Source organism: the organism of the source record quoted next, unplaced genomic scaffold (assembly GCF_019419815.1).
Source record: "Pyrus x bretschneideri cultivar Hongxiangsu unplaced genomic scaffold, Pyrus_bretschneideri_v1 Contig111, whole genome shotgun sequence".
Taxonomy (NCBI): domain Eukaryota; kingdom Viridiplantae; phylum Streptophyta; class Magnoliopsida; order Rosales; family Rosaceae; genus Pyrus; species Pyrus x bretschneideri.
Genome location: NW_025999404.1, coordinates 382,430 through 400,353, shown reverse-complemented (window position 1 = coordinate 400,353; position 17,924 = coordinate 382,430). Strand labels below are relative to the sequence as shown.

General features: G+C 37.6%; 2 protein-coding genes across 2 annotated transcripts; one reads left to right on the top strand and one right to left on the bottom strand.

Annotated features, from left to right (window-relative positions):
- Window positions 1–3,505: 3,505 nt before the first annotated feature.
- On the top strand, window positions 3,506–4,541 carry LOC103934106. Its single transcript, XM_009343807.3, has one exon. It carries the CDS (start codon window positions 3,670–3,672, stop codon window positions 4,246–4,248), a length of 579 nt encoding a protein of 192 aa, XP_009342082.1. The 5' UTR covers window positions 3,506–3,669; the 3' UTR covers window positions 4,249–4,541.
- A 199-nt stretch (window positions 4,542–4,740) lies between these two features.
- On the bottom strand, window positions 4,741–17,098 carry LOC103934109. The gene is made up of 7 exons (XM_048577402.1): window positions 16,782–17,098; window positions 15,459–15,488; window positions 8,429–8,536; window positions 7,488–7,575; window positions 5,702–6,008; window positions 5,546–5,600; window positions 4,741–5,047 (listed from the first exon to the last, which is right to left on the bottom strand). The coding sequence occupies exons 1-7, from the start codon at window positions 16,914–16,916 to the stop codon at window positions 4,973–4,975; spliced, it is 798 nt and encodes a 265-aa protein (XP_048433359.1). The 5' UTR covers window positions 16,917–17,098; the 3' UTR covers window positions 4,741–4,972.
- Window positions 17,099–17,924: the final 826 nt, after the last annotated feature.

Genomic DNA, 17,924 nt, shown 5'->3' with positions numbered 1-17,924 from the left:
GTAGAAATTGGTGAGCGTAATGGAGTATAGAGAAAGAGCTCAGCAATTTTTTTGGTCAATTAGGGTAGACAAGGAAGTTAGAGGTAGAATAATAAAACTTCACGAGGACGGTGCTACCGTCAAAGCCTGCAGTGACTGTGAAAGTGCACAAGGTCATTTCACAGTTCGACCCCATTAGGATTTCTGGTGCCATGGCAAATTCAGTAGCTGCAATTTGTGTATATGGCATCAGGAAATGAACATTTTTTGTGATATGTTAAATGGTTTTAATAGGGACTAGATTTGCTTTTTTCCTTTACTTTTCTTCAAATTTAGCAAGGTTCTAAAAGATGTTAGGCGCTAGTCGGGCGGCGGGCTGGGGCCTAGCGCCTAGGCGGCTAGGCAGGACCTAGGCGGGCACCTAGGTGGACTAGGTGGACTTAAGTAATCTATTATATTTCGTGTAAATAAGTGTCTGTTTATATTTAAAATATATATAATTTCATCCTAAACTACAAAATAGAATGACATATATTATGAAGTATTAGAACATAATGAAAACATGGGGAACAAGCATATAATGTATGTTCATTTAAGTATTCAACAAGTCTCGTACAATTTATTGAAAAAAATAAATGCAAACTGAAAATTATCTATTTTCTTTCTAAGTGAGTCGCAATCTAGGCAGGTGCCTAGGTGGATTTAGGCGGTCTAGGCGAGTGCCTAGACAGTCTAGGCAGACGCCAAAATAGGTCTAGGCACCCTTTCTTAATTTTCAAATGCCTAGGCATTAATCAAGGCGGTGGTCAGTCGCCTAGCACCTAGGCGGGCCTAGGTGGCACTAGGCGGGGATTTTTAGAACAGTGAAATTTAGTTGTCCTATACTTTTTGTTAGTAAATGGAAAGGGGAGAAGTTTTTGGTAATATTAACAATGTTTGCTTTCTTAAATGAAAAGATGCACAACACAAAGCATGAACAAAGCATGCTTAAGTCTCCAAAACTCGTAGGTTTGAATCATATAGGGCTTGATTCTGTGTCGTTGTTAATCGTGTTACGTCAAAATTAGATTATAATAATTGAGCACAAACCCAAGTTTGACCTCCTTTAATGCGCATAACATGGTCGAGCCATGCACATACTATGCACATAGCATGCACACACAATGCTCATTGGATGCTCACGATATGCACATTTGAAATGTACAAAAAAAAAAAAAAACTTTGAAATATCACTAGTCATGGCAGCATTCCTCATTGGTAAATCAGTCATAAGAGCTACAAAAGAGACACAAGAAACTGAAATGGACAGGAACACCCTATAAAAGAATCGAATAACGAATTTACAAATGAGATAAGAAAATAAACGAAAACATTCATTTGGATACAGACTATTCCAAGTTTCTTCAGTTTGCCTTTTACAAGAACCTTCAATAGAGGAAACATTCAAATTGTCAACAATGTTTCCATAAAATTGTCAAAAATTGTCAACAGAACCTAAATAACAAATCCACCTTGTACAATAATAAATGTGATTCCTCAAGCTTAGAAGCATTACACAAGCCATCAATAAGAGCATTGAAGCTTGCAACAGTAGCCACTGGACCCAAACCTTTCTTGCTCATCTTTTTGAAGAAGTTGAAAGTATCGTTAACTCTGAGACTGCATAAGCGTCACCAATAGAAAGTTGTCTTATCTAAACATCAAGTGAAGCATGGTAAGTAATCAAATCAAGAAAGCACCCATTTTCCAAAAACCAAAATCATGAATATAAATCTCACTAGTTCCTTATCCATAAACAACAATTACCATTTATTATATAAAAATGAATTTTCTTTCGATTATAAGTTCAAACCGGAAACAACCAACTGAAAGCGTACAATAGAGTGGAGGAGTACAATGGCCCTCCAATGAAATGAGGCAGAATCATAAGGGAAATCACATTGGCAGAAAGAAAAGAAATTGCAGCCTGAACAGAAACAGCTAAACTAAGTAGGCATAACAGTTTTTTTGCTCCACTAACTCTAACACGATTGTTGCTCAGCAGAAAATAATAACTTTGTGCTTCTTAAACACCATATTTCACATTTATGAATCATACGTACACAAATGTTTCTGCATTGAGCGTTTCTCATGTCTTACTATGAGGACATCAACATGTCAGAATAAAATAACTAGTTCACATTCGCTCGGTCATCGGAACTTTATGCCAAGAAAGGGAAAGAACCACAAACTAAATGAAATACTGTAAGCAGAAGTTTCTCTAAAAGATACTCCAAGCTGACCAATTTAACAATACTAGGGGAAAAAGTATAGAAAAAGTTAAGCAAAACTTTAACAACTATACTGTATATCCTTCGAAATCATTCTCAGATCAAGAGCTTTGAACATTTTTATAATCCAATGAGAATCTCAAGATTAAAGAAGCTATATATGTGCTACAAAGAATCATCCCAATTATCCACCAATACCAAGATGTAATTTTGGAAAATAGAAATCATAACAAACCGTATAATCAAATTTCAAACCAAAGTTACCAAAATTATTCCCAAATTTTAATGACGCAGAATTCTATTCCACTTATCAACTAAAATCAACTTTCCTCTAACAAAATCACTTCTTCAAAAGTGCAACCAAACAAGAAATCACAGTAAACTCAAGCTCATTTCTACAAATCAAAGCATCAAATTTCATTACAAAAATACAACAATTTGTAGAATTTAAGCCAAACATAAAAAGAAGAAGAAAAAAAAAGTCATAAAGATCCTGAGAAGCAAAAACCAGGGAAAATGGAAGATGGGTTTTATCTGTGCAAATGTTCATGTTCCAGGTTGCTGGCAGAGTACGAGAAGATGGGGGAGGCAAGAGAGGTTTCGTCATGAAGAAAAAAAAGAGTCATAAAGATTCTGAGAAGCAAAAACCAGGAAAAAATGAAAGATGGGTTTTACATGTGTCGTTGTTCATGGTTCAAGTCACTGGCGGAGTATGAGAAGGTGGGGGAGGAGGCGAGAGAGGTTTCCTCTCTCTCATTTCTGTTTCTCTCTCTATAAAATCAGAAATGAGGGTTGCAATTTTCTAGGTAATCCAGAGAACAATTAGGTCATTTCAAGGTGTAGGAAATAGCCTATGTATTCTCTGTGCATAGTACAAAAAAATTCTATTTCTGTTTCAAGATTAAAAAATTATCCTATTTTAAGGTATTTTCTAAAAAAAAAAAAAAAGCACCAAACGGTGACTTAGCCGCGCAACAAACCCCATACAGTGCTTTGTAAGTAATTGTGCAAAGGCAAAGAACGAGAGATTCTTGTGTCTGATACCTTACCTAGTTGTGTCTTACTTGCAAAGGAGTAATTTTTCGGTGTACCGTCACTCATAATGGTGAGGGTGCACCAAAAAAATTTGGTGCACCCTCACTTTTTGTACACCAAAAAAATTCTAATGAGTGAGGGTACACCAAAAAAATTTGGTGTACCCGGTACACCTAAAAATTTTCCCTTGCAAAGAACCAGAGGGAGTAATTTGTAAATGAAGGTAAGTTTGGCTCCTTCAGAAAAAAAATTCAGCAAATCAAGGGGCAAAAGAGAAAAGAAAAGTTAAACTTTTCGAGATCCGTGCCAAAAGTTCATCTTTTCACCATCAGTGTGAGAGTAGGGAGAGCTTATTCTCTCAAGCTCAGCCGCCTTTGCACCATCAATGGCGGAGTACGAGAGGCATCAGCTGCAGCAGCAGTCAGGCGGTGGCGGAGGAATCCCCAAAGAGAGAGCTCTGCAAGCCATAAACACAATCATACAGCTCCACTTCGAGAAAACCCTCGAGAAGAAGAGGTCCATCGACCTCCAGAAGAAGGAGCTCCACAAGCTCTTCATCCTCTTCTTCATCTTCCTCGCCCTCGTCTTCTCCGCCCAGTCCTCCGCCTCCTCACGCCTCCAGTGCCGCCACTGCTGGGTCCCAATCATCCTGCTCTCCCTGGCCCACCTCATCTTCTACGTCTCGGTGGCGCAGACGCTCCGGTGCATCAACGGGTTCAAGTACCAGCGGCGCTGCCACAAGCTGACGCTGGGGCTAGCCACCGAGAAGCTGAGGGAGATGAAGGTGAGGCTGAGCGATGAATTCGATGCCCCGATTTCCGACGAGGAATTTGAGATTAATTACCAGGAGCCTCCGGAGGCCTACTTTGCGAAGTTCAAGAGGAACTGGGCTTGCCATTTTGCCTTCTTGATCCTCATCTACTGCTTCATGGTCTCTTCCTCTGTTGTTCTCCTCTGTTTTTAGTTACATTCTTTTTGCCTTTTTGTTTAAGTTAGTTGAGATCTGCTTCAGCCACTGCCTACTGGTTGAACTCGCAGCTTAGAATAGCAGCATCGCTTGTAATTTGAAAATTTCGAGGGATATGAATTTTAGAATCCAAATTTTATTCCTCTCTTTTCAGACATCTTTTTCTTATATTTTGGATGTACCAAGTTTCTGTCCTGGAAAATTGAAATGTCACTCTCTTTCCTTTTGAGATTTTGACAGGAACGATCATATATATTAATCTTAATTAATGAAATTATTATCTCTTAGTATTTGATTGGTATATCGCCAGTGCTTGATTTTGATTAGTTTAGCAATTAAAATTTATAAAAATAATTATTTCGGTCGATTTTTCTCTTTTCTTTGACAACATAATGAACATTTTCTTACACGCGTCAAATTTTTATTTTTGTGTTTCTAACAAAAAATCTAACCGTTAAAAAAATCCAGAATATCTGATACTTTCGAGCATCATAGAAAATCCATTGTTTGAATTGGAATTTGTATTTGAAAAGGATGATGAACCCACCCAAGTGAACATTCAACAGACATGCTAATGACAACTCCACTTGATGCGCAGAATATTAATACTAACTGGATGAAATAAACAATAATGTTAATCATACACCCGCGGTCCTACGCGAGAGCAAGAGCTCGATTTGAATCGTGAACGCACATAACCGGAACCTTCTGACGCCGAGGCTTAGGCCGGGGTTAATGCATTGCACAGAGATTTGTAGGCATTAAGACAAAGTTTAAATTTCTCTTCGGCGATTTCCTGCAAAGATACACGACTATCTTAGAAGTATATAACAATGAAACAGAAATTGTTGAGCTCTTATGTAATGGTAATATGACAACGGAAAAAAGAGAATGCTCGTGCCAAGCAAGAAACTAGAGCACATAGCAGAGAAACAACAGCGAGTTAAGCAGAGGGTGCAGCAAAACAATCACAGCGGCAGCATTAAAACACGCTCAAATAAATGAGAGTTTGTCAATTTCATTTTCTTTGTGGCATTGTGATTGCTGATAAGATGTTTCCTTGAAGATTCATAATTTTCTTTCAGTCTTCATACTGTCAAATTCATATTATGCACTGAAGAATGAAGATCCATACTCATACAATGGACTAAAACCAAAATTAAAAGGCTGTTTAACCCGTAAATTTTGCATACACAGCTAACGGCTAACAACTGAATATTATCTTGAACATTGTTTACATTCAAAAGCATTAAACAAGTAAAATTTGTCAAAGATCAAAAGATGAACAACTAACCTGTGAAGTGCCTTGATGCTTGTCAGGATGCCATTTTAAAGCTGATAAATGGAAACTGCCAGAAGGAATAAAAGGATTAAATAATATCCAAAAAAAATGGTAGGATAGAAAAGAAAAAGAGTTCAAGAATATGAAAAAAATAAAATATCAACTTACGCTTTTTTAACATCTTCGGTCTTTAAAGGACCTGTTCGAGGCAGACCGAGAATTGTTCTATCAGAAAATGATCCTATAGTACATGATTTATCATCAGATTCTGTGTCACTACTATTCTCCCATCTCTTACTTCTACTTCTCCAGCTCGATTGCTCTCTCCACTCAAATCCAGATTCTGAATCTTGGTAAGAAGAGTCACGTTGTGAGTTAAAAGACCAGGTGTACCATTTCTTTCCAAATGTCGCCCGAAAGATTTTCTCAGGATCATTGTCATAGTCTTCAGAGAAACTCTCTCTTTTAAACTTCCCTGAACATGTAACAGAGAGAACCATAAAGTTTGTAGGATAAAGTAATGCAAACAAATCATAACCTTTTTTAACCTCCTACCAGAAAAAGAACGGCCGGGGTTTTAAAATTCTACCTAAGATCTCTATGTGCTTTCCCCATAGGATTAGTAGTAACAAGACTTAATGAGCCACATGGCAGTCCATTTCTTCCGACTTTTGTATCCCTTTTATCTGATTTGGACACCTAAGTACCTCGTTAAGGTACAAATTCCTGCTTGAATTGTACACATGGTTGGGTGAATACCTCTGATCTTATATTCTCAATAGGCCCCCTCAAATGTGACCAGACTGAGCCAAACACACAAGTCAATTATATTGAGCAATGTGGAGCATGTGTGACCGAGCTAGGTCCAACACGTGAATAAATCTACCGTTTTGACACCATGTTCAAGAGAAACACTAAGAAAAAAGACTAGATCATTGTACTGCATTCTTAAAATGACAATACATGAATTTAGTGCATCGTACAATAATCATGCTGCATTTCAGCACATCCATCAACCACCCATCAAGCAAATGGGATGAGAATAACACGAATATCAGTATTTCAACCTGAGATTATTTGTGCAATAACCTACTCTTTCTTATCTTCCAATCCACCGGGATGGAATGGAAGGTAGCTGGAGTTAGTATGTAATTAGCTTCAGGTTTAATTTTGTAGGTGAAACAATTTAGCTCTTATGGCGAAGTTTTCTTTCTGTTGAGGTTGAATATTTGCCCAGAAGTTTGTGGAAAAGAGTCCATAGTATAGTAATATAAGGGACCGAAAAATTACATATAACATACGTCCATGCAGTATTCAAAATTTCATTTTTTTAATACAGAGCTGCATAATGTGCTTATAATATGTTTGTTTAACAAAAAAAAAAAAAAAAAAAAAAAAGAAAGAAAAACCAGCATATTTTTCTGTACAATTGAGAAGTTCATGCGAAACAGGAGTATTTATCAAAAGCATGTATCCTATTCATATGTTTACCAAGAAGCAATGACTCTAATCAAGTGCAATACCTATACACATGTTCAATGGAAACCACATCAGGGCTTCCTACAGCCATACATGCACTCTGAGTTAAGACTTCGTGTCCGGTTGTGGGAAGAAAGATTTCATCAAATAAAATTCATTAGAGTTAAGACCTCGTGTCCAGATGTGGGAATTAAGACTCCATCAAATAAAATTGAGTAGAGTTCAGACAGTGTGACCAGTTGTGGAAAAGATACCCACCATCCAGATAAGAGTACACAAAATGTCTCTATCAACAAAAAAACCTACTTGTTGAAATGAGGATAAGTAGATCGGCATATGATATAGCTCAGATGCAGGTGAAAAATCACAAACAATAAATTACAGATCATTAGACAAAAATTATATACATAAAATTATCAAATATAGAAAACATGGGAGAGAAAGGTTTAGATACGAAACAATAAGAAAAGCTTACTTTTCATTTTCTTTTGTTGCGATTTCTCAGCATGTCGAGAAGATCTTGATCTATGTTTCTTAGGAGGGCTACCCGAAAAATCTTCATTCTAATTAACATTGAAAACAGACCACAAAATCAGTACATGGAAAAATTGATAAGAGTTCTTTTTTTTATTTATTTATTTTTTATTTTTTACCATAAGTAGATACATTCATAATAAATCAGGGAAGCACTATAGGTAAACTGGAAGACAAACTGAGTAGGCTCGTTTGGAATAATTCTAAAATGACTGAAAGTGCTTTGGTATAACTGCTTTTGGGTTCCAAAAGCACTTGAAATGCATTCTTGGCATCTTGCAGGAAGCAGTTCAAGTGCATTTCCTAGATTCACTTGCATTTTTACCAAGGATTGGTTCCAAAAGCACTTTCATCAAAAGCATTTTCAATCATTTTAAAGGCACTTCTAAACACAAGAGCTGTTGGAATGTGGAACAAATATAATATCAAGTGCTAGATTTACTGAAACTCTGAAAGTTCGTGGGGGAATCTGTCCTTTGGTTGTTTATATATCATCTGGATTAACAATTAAGGATCCACAAGACCATTAAAATACTTAGAACTATCTCATGATTGGCAGCAAAGGATAAATTTTAGGCTCCAACAACATCAATTATGATCTTTTTCATCACTCTTTTTGAAAATTTATTTTTCTAAGGAGTCGATTTAAATTATGTGTAGCTATATCCAAAACAAAGTTGAATTCAAGGACATTCGATCAGAACTTAATGTCCAAAAGTATCCTCAAAGTCCATTTAACATTTTAGTGCAACAAAAAAATAGGACATTTCAGTGCATGGTGATGCCTAACATCATGTGTAAACCAACACAATTTCCAAAGTGTTTTATATACATGGACTCCAGTAAGACCACTATAAACCAAAAACACGAGGATGAGTCTACCTGAATGTCATGGAATAAACCTTTAGAGGACCCACTGTTGAAGAGGAGGTTTTTCAGGGCCTTCTTTGCATCAGCACGCTTCTGACGTGTTTCGTATCTGATGTAACTCTAAAATACACATTTCATACGTCAAAGAATGAGGAAAACAGATTTAACATGGAATATAAATTATGCTTACACATTTCGCATCACTCTATGGGCAACCAATTTAACTTGGGACTCAGATTACGATATAAAATCATCTGAATTAGAAAGCTGGAAAGCTAATAAATGTCTAGCAGGTTAAAGACCAACCATGGCTTTAGTTAACATTTATTTAACAGAGTATTTCAAAAACAAAAGGCAACACAATTTGGATAATGACAAGGGAAGCACTACATCTCCAGCATGGGGTTAGACAAAAGAAAAACAACGCAAGATAACGATGCATTTGCTTATTAGCAAGATTTTGATCAAACATAACTAAAAGCAATTTGATGCAGGGGAAACATTAAGTTTTTCAAGTGTTGAAAAACACACCCACTAGAACTTGTTCTTTAATGTAACCAACGACAATAGACTAAACTAGCAAATATAGAAAATCTTAGAAACACACAAGAATTATACTTGTAAGATCCCACATCGCCTAGGGCAGGGGAGGTGATGTGCCTTATATGTACATGCCTACCTCCTTATAGTAAGAAGCGTTTTGGGTGGAAACCCAAGAACAAATCCGTGAGGGCATGGCCCAAAGTGGACAATATCTTGCTATGTGGACTAGGATGTGACAATTTGGTATCAAAGCCACTCCCCGGCCGGAAGTGTACCGATGAGGGCGTCGGGCCCCTAAAGGGGATGGATTGTAAGATCCCACATCGCCTGGGGGAGGGGAGGTGATGTACCTTGTATGTACATACCCACCTCCCTATAGTAAGATGCGTTTTGGTTGGAAACCCAAGAACAAATTAGTGAGGGCGTGGTCCAAAGCAGACAATATCTTGCTATACGGACTGGGATGTGACAATACCGGTTCGGCAGAACTTTTGCCTATGTCCAGTTGTGATTTCTCTAAGTAGAGAAATCATCACTCATTTGATTCATAATAGAGATTACATAACTTTTGCAAACCCTAGAACTAATCTCAAAACTCTCGGCTGTCTCTGGCTGTCTCTCTAAAAATTAAGCCTTGCCGCACCCTATTTATAGGCATAGGGTAGGCTTACATGTCCCAAGGCTATTGAATTCCTATTTCTAAGTGGATTAGGAAATTACACTTATCTAAATCCAAATAGACTTCTAGAAATACAAACCTAAATTGAATAAGGAAAACTGAAATTCTTTCCTAATCCCTCTAGGACAAGCATCGGTATACCTCTAATTTTCCTAAAACAAACCCAAATCGACTAGGACATATTTGACGAGCCAAAAATCCTAACAACCTCCACCTTGGTGAGTCAAACCAAGTCTTGATCGTTGCACCCCAGATTATCTTTGAACCTTCTTGAAGCAGCTCTGGAAATCTTCAAGAGTCTTCACCTTGGCAATCTTCTCCTTGCCTCAATGCACCTCAAGTGAGGAGGTGCTTCACTTTGATTAATCAATGAGATTGATCAAGTTCAAGCAATGCTTGAACTTCTTGGTTGGCACTATCTTTGTAAGGAAATCTGTGGCATTGTCATCGGTATGAATCTTTTCAATCCAAATCTCCTTAAACTCCACCCAATCTCTGATTTTGTGTTACCTTGCTTCAATGTGTTTTGATCTTCCACAAAAAAACTTGATTCTTTGCCAAGTGAACGGGACTTTGACTATCACACTTCAGCTTCACACAATCTTGAGTGATTCCCATTTGACTTACCAAGCCACTAAGCCAAATTGCTTCCTTTCCAGCTTCGGCCAATGCAATATATTCTGCCCCTATGGTCAACAAAGTTGTAATTGGTTGCAGTAGTGCCCTCCAATTGATTGGTCTTCCTGCGCATGTAAACACATAACTAGAAGTTGACCTTCTCTTGTCCAAGTCCCCTACATAATCGGCATCCACATATCCTAACACCCCTACATTTTCTTTTTGCTTCTCAAACATAATCCTTTGTCGCCAAGAACCCTTCAAACAACGCAAAATCCACTTGACTGCATCCCAATGTTGGTTTCCCTGATTTGCCATATATCTGGAAATGATACTAATTGCTTGAGCTATGTCGGGATGTGTGCATACCATTGCATACATGAGACAGCCCACGACATTAGCATAAGGCACCTTCTCCATTTCTTGTTGCTCTTCCTCGAACGTAGGATATTGTTGTCCACTTAACCTGAAGTGAGCTGCCAAAGGAGTCGAGACTAACTTTGCTTCTTGCATGTTGAACTTCTTAAGAATCTTCTGAATATACTTGGCTTGTGATATCCAGATCTTTCCAACGGTCTTATCTCTCTGAATTTCCATGCCAAGGATCTTTTGTGCAGCACCTAGATCCTTCATGTCAAACTCCTCACTCAACATCTTCTTCAAGTCTGGAATTCTAGACTTGTCTTGACAAGCAATTAGCATGTCATCCACATATAGGAATAGTAATATGATCATCCCATCTTGGAACACAAGATAGCACACGCATCAGTCATATAAACTTCTTCTAAAATTGATTTTCAACATGAAGGAATCAAACCTCTTGTACCACTACCTTGGAGATTGTTTCAGGCCATACAGGGACTTCCTTAGCTAACATACTAGGTTCTTTTTCCCATATTCAACAAACCCTTCTGGTTGAGCCATGAAAATTGTTTCCTCTAAATCCCTATGAAGAAACGATGTCTTCACATCCATCTGCTCAATCTCCATGTCATGTTGAGTTGCCATTGCTAAAAGTAATCTGATAGAAGTATGCTTGACTATAGGTGAAAATATCTCATCATAATCCACCCCTTCCTTTTGTGAGTACCCCTTAGCCACGAGCCTTACTTTGAATCTCACGGCATCTTGTTCATGCAACCCTTCCTTTTTCCTAAATACCCACTTGCATGCAACTAGCTTTCTATCTTTGGGCTTAGGAACCATCTCCCAAACAAAGTTCTTGTAAAGAGACTCCATTTCTTCTGTTATAGCACTTATCCAACTATCTCACTCATCGCTTGCTATAGCTTATCAATAAGTAGTCGGATCTCCTTGACTAATGTTAAGAGCATAATTCACTTCATCTCGATCAAACCCAAATCTGTCAGGTTTCTTCTTGTTCCAATTAGGTTTGTCTGGTGCTATGCATCTCTGGAATGCAGGTGGATTGTTAGTTGGAGTTTGAACCCTTTGGGATGTCTAGCGAATTGGAGTGCCTTCAATATGTCGTGTTTCTTGCTCCACATGATTCCTAACTGGTGAACGATGCTGAAGCTCTTCTTCTTCCTCAAAACCATCAGATTCGGCCTCTTGCTCGATTTGCTCCACCTGAGCTTCTTCATTTGAACTGATTAATGAAATATTTGTTGCTTCAATTTTAGCATCGTCCATCTTCTCCCTACTGCTCTCAACTTTATTCAGAGGCATGGTTGTCTCATCAAAGACAACATCTCCACTGACAACCTTTTTCCTGTTGTTGAAATCCCAAAGCTTGAAACCCTCAACTCCTTTCTCAAAACCTAAGTATATGCAATGTGTAGACTTCGGTTTAAACTTGGACCTTTCATCACTTGGAATATGTGCATAAGCACTATAGCCAAACACCCTAAGCTTGGAATAGTCCACCGGCTTCTCAGACCATACCTCTTTTGCATTCTTAAAACCGAGTATTGTAGATGGTGACCTGTAAATCAAATAACTTGCATGATTAATAGCCTCTGCCCAAAAACTATTAGGCAATACTGCATGAAATCGCATGCTCCTCTCTCTCTCCATGAGAGTTCGGTTCATCCTCTTAGCAGCTCCATTTTGTTGGGGATTCTTCTTTACTGTGAAGTACCTTATGATGCCTTCCTGCTTGCAGTAATCGGTGAACTCATTAATTGTATATTCACCTCCATTGTCACTTCTCAGGTACTTGATCTTTCTTCCAGTTTGATTCTCGGTTTCTGTTTTCCATTCCTTGAACTTTGCAAAAACCTCGTATTTCTGCTTCATGAAATAAACCCAAAACTGCCTAGAATAATCATCCATGAAAGTAACAAAATACCTGGCTCCACTATTTAATTTAGTTGGTGCAGGGCCCCAAACATCTAAGTGAATATAGCTGAATTGCTCCTTGCTTTGGTTATCTACACTGCTACTTGCGAATGATACCTTTCTTTGCTTTCTGAGAACACAGTATTCACAAAAGCTCAATTTGCAAGATGACACGCCTTCCAACAAGCCTTGCTTGTGTAATTCTTGCAACCCTTTTTGGCTTACGTGCCCAAGCCTATGATGCCAACGTTCAGTCTTGTCTTCTACACTTTGATTTACGGAAACAGCTGCTCCCCCGACTATAGTGGTACCAATTAACTTATACAACTTATTGGGTTGTAGGTCACCCCGCATTACCACTAGTGATCCTGTGGTTACCTTGAGTCTTCCCTTTTTAAACTTGTACCCATAATTGGCCTCATCTAAAGTACACAAGGAAATCAAATTCTTTCGTAGTCTAGGGACATACTTGACGTTCCCCAAAGATCGTATCATCCCATCGAACATTCTGATTCGAACAATGCCGATTCCTCTTAAAGGAGATGAAGAATCATCCCCCATTAAGACTTCCCCATTGTTGACTTCCTTGTAAGTATTGAACCATTATCTTACTGCACACATGAAATGTGCATCCGATATCCAAAATCCAATTTGTGAAAGCCTTGGAGCCTAATGTTACTGAATGAGGCTCCTCATCACTCTCATGCTCGGTGACTGCACTAGCTGAACCTAAGCTTCCTTCCATCTTGGCTTTCTTTCTTTCCAAATCTTGCAGTTCCTCTTCCAATGATCGGCTGAACCACATTCAAAGCAACCTTCCTTCTTTTTCCTCTTGGATTTTGACCTACCTCTATTGCCGGTTTTCTCTTCCTTTGTCTTTTCCCGCCCCCTCTCCTTGGCTTTGGCATAAGGACCTTGAGAGCTTTCAATTATATCATCCAGTTTAGCATATGACTGAAGAGCTTGAATTACGTCTTCAAGCTTCAGGGACTCTTTTCCAAACATTAAGAGTTGTTCGAAAATGCTTGAAAGATGAAGGTAGAGACCTCAGCAAGATGATAGCCATATCATCATCTTTGTAAGTTTCTTCGACCTTTTGAAGATTAGCTGTGCAATTCTGGAACCTGCATACGTGATCTTCAATATCATCTCCTTCTTTTAGTCGAAGCCCGAATAGTTCAACCTTTAGAAAAAGTTTTTTGGACACGATTTTGCCCATATAAACATTCTCCAACTTTTCCCATGCTTCCTGGGCAATCCATTTTTTCAGTGATGTGTGACCAAACTGATCTTGTGAGATGGATCTTGATGGAACTCTTGGCCTTCTTGAGAACCTTAGTCCATGCTGCTTCTATCATGTTTTCCGGCTTCTCACCATCGAGTGTATCGTCCAAATCCTACTACATCAGTACGTTCTTCATCATCCTTTGCCAGTCCATGAAGTCATCCTTTTCGTCAAAGGGTTTTGACGTAGGTTCTAGATTCACATTCATCTTCCCTTTTGACGTCGTAGAACACCTTGATCCTAGCTCTAATACCAATTGTTGAAAAATACACCCGCTAGACCTTGTTCTTTAATGTAACCAACAACAATAGACTAAACTAGCAAATATAGAAAAACTTAGAAAAACACAAGAAGTACACTGGTTCGGCAGAACTTTTGCATACGTCCAGTTGAACTTTTGCAAACCCCAGAACTAATCTCAAAACTCTCGGCTAAATCTGTCTGTTTTTCTCTATAAAAATTAAGCCTTGCCGCACCCTATTTATAGGCATAGGGTAGGCTTACATGTCCCAAGGCTGATTGAATTCCTATTTCTAAGTGGATTAGGAAATTACACTAAATCCAAATAAACTTCTAGAAATCCAAACCTAAATTGAATAAGGAAAACTGAAATTCTTTCCTAATCCCTCTAGGACAAGAATCGGTATACCTCTAATTTTCCTAAAACAAACCCAAACCGACTAGGACATATTTGATGAGCCAAAAATCCTAACATCAAGCTACAATGAAGTTGGCAATTAACGGCAGCTGGAGTGAATGCACAGAATAAAATCACCAAAAGACAGCAAAGTAGGCAATCAATTATTACGCCAACATTAAAAACACACTAATATTATATGATAGATTATTCACTATGCCTAGCATATGATTTTCACTTAGTTTGCGACTGGAAATGATCCAGAAAGAGAGCACAATCAGGAGGGAGAGCACTGAACCATCCATGACTAAAGAACCTAAAATGCCTGTTTCAAGACCTTTCAATTGCTTGGAGCTATAATTTTCATATGAGGCAGACACATATGTAGATCAGGACCTTTCTTAAATTCCTAAGTACCACATGTGCTAAGCAAAAACATTAATGAAAACAAATCTAAAGTCGTATAGTGGTTGGTGGAACATAGTTATTTTCCTATTGTCTGAAGAATCAGACCTCATAAGGTAGATTGAAGACAAAATACTCCTTCAAAATCAATCATTAAGCATCAAGATACTGTCTTGGAGATTAATGACAGTATCCCGGGCATCCAGATAGTATCTTGATGCTTAACGATTGATTTTAGAGGAGAATCAGACTACAGAAAAATAAAAAAATCCCTAATAATACGAGTCTGTTTTTCAGTTGAAAACTCAGTATCTTGAGACCTTCTTGTTCCTTTGTGTTTTCTTGGTCTTGTTGGTGACGAAAAAAGAGAAGATGTGGGGAAGGGTGTGTCTGTTCAAAACCCTTAATCCTCGAATTGATTCCATAGTAATAAATAGGAAACCGCTGTTTTAATTAATATGATGAGAACAGATAACAGCCATGTGTGCAGTGCCACTTTTTGCTTCCAACCTTGCACTTTTGGCATGCATTTTCACATGCTATAGGAGAATTGCGAAATTAACAAACTTAATACCTTTGTTGGTTGTTGACTGCTTTTTACATCCTGCAAAAACATTTGAATCATCAATTATTCTCATACAAAGTACAACAGTGTTAGTTAATAAAATTATAAGGATTTTAAAACAGGTAAGCATTCATCACAAACTTGAAGATACAGATCACACAAACAAATTATCCCGAGATGCATAGCAAATATGATTGATAAAACCTTCAAAATTTGAACTACACCCAACACTGTTAGGATCTCAAGGAACCCCACCCCTTATTAGACCAACAGAACGTATAACAAGACGACTGACATCTAACCACTTATCTTACGGATTCTCTATACCTTGAAGTCAAAGGTGAAAGAACAATAATATTAAAAACTTAAAAATAATGACCAAAAATCAGTGCCAAGACCAACAGTATTGCAAGCCTTTACTGCAAAGAGAGGATAAATATCCTCACATACTAGGGTAACCAACCTAAAGGTTAATTGAACAGAGAAAATGGCCCAAGTTAAACCTTCAAAATAGCCAAAAAGGTTGTGAACAAACTTAACACCAAATGACAAGAAAGCCAAAAGATTAAGCAAACGATTGTCAAGTTATTCCATCATCGGTTTCAAGAGGAAAGTGAGCAAAGAAAACCTACAAAGTGATTCCCAAACACATATAACTCTGATAAATAAACAAAAAAAATTGAAAAAAAAAGACAAACTTTATGGAAATTAAACCAAATTCATGGTTCACATGCATTTTATATGTACCATAAAATTCTGATTACAAGATAAAACAAGTCATACCATGGAATCGTACAGATTCGCAATGAGAAACAAAATTTTAGAATTCATCCAACAACTAAAGGAATAATAGTGGAAATTAAACAATCCTCAATCAAGGACATTGTCAGCTTCACAGTATCGACAAAATACAAATACTAACGAGCACAGAGCAACTAGATAACGCGTTTGCATAGAGAAAGCTCTGCTTATGAACAATTACAAAAGAACCGATCTCATTTCATTAAAAACGTATTGGTATTACTTTTTGGATAGCAAACATTTGATTATTATAAATAAAATTTTATAAAGCATCTACGAAAGATGAACACCACGCACGCATCTATTTATACACGAAAATTAATCTTTTCCTTCTCCATTTAATTATTTACCAACCCAAAATCCTAACTTGATCATATAAATTATAATTAACCCCTCCAAACAAACAGAATGAATACATGATTTACAAAATTTCCTCAATTGGGTATTGAGCAAAGGAACATAACAAACAAGACCAATTAACCATCTTTTTATTTTTCACGCGTGAAAGAAAAAGGAGAAAAGTAAACTCACAAAGGTCCATTTGTTCTTCCACTTCTCACACGAAGCAGGAGTAGAATGGAATGAAGCGAAACGGGTAGCTGCAGAAGTTGATGAAACCAATGAATTCTTGAGGAGCAAGACGTTTCTCCATCTGGGTATTTGCATTTGTGGAGGGAATGGAAATCTGTAAATTTTCTGCCAAGAAAAATGAACTATCTGATTCTTCGCGCGGAGGGGAGGTGCCTTGGTCTGTGGCTCGGAGTTTGGGTTTCATATGACCGAGAGATTGACCACGAAACTGCGTGGGCTCAGGCTGTGAGAGAGAATCCAGAAGAAAAATTGGGCTGGTTTGGCATTTTAGACCCAACCCGTTAATCCCGACACAACCCACCTGTTAAAATTAGCATTTAGGTGGATGCTTAATGAGCCAATCGTTAACGGATGAACAGTTAATCAATTGTTAAATAACGGATTATTTTGGACGTACCTGTTAACATTTTTTTTTTTTTGAACAAAAGATATGATCTACACTAAGACCATCTCCAACCGTTGGGCTAAAAGCCATATTTTTTAGCCCGGAAAATTTAGCTTTTAGTCCAGAAACAACTTTTCTGCTCCAACCCTTCTGGCCTAAAATTTTAACCCGAAATTATTAAAGAATGAACTTAGGCTAATTCTTTTCTTAAATTTACTTTTTTTAAAAAATTATGTGGACTATTGTAAAATAATTTTATGAACATTTTAATCTAAAAATATTTAAATTCCGATAAATATTGAAAAATCACTAAATCAATACATGTGAAGCACATACACATGGGAATCATATAACCTTCACCTATCATCTGTGTAAACACAAATGGAATATTAGTTGATCACACAATCTTTCAACATTCAATCATCCTCTATATTCAACATTCTTTCAACTTTCAAAGTGTTTTTGTTTCCAAAAAATCCTCAATATCTCATCAATGGGTGATAGAAGAAGGAGTAGCAGGGCAATGCAGATGGCACAATACCAAGTAAGCCTTGACCTTGAGGATGCAGAAATGATCAACGTAGAAGCTAAATTTGCAAACTCGCTTATGCAATATGAGCATCATGCCAAATTTAGCTATCGTGGTTCTGTCACAGGACGTTCATTTGTGCAGCGTGATAGAGAGTGTCATGACTGAA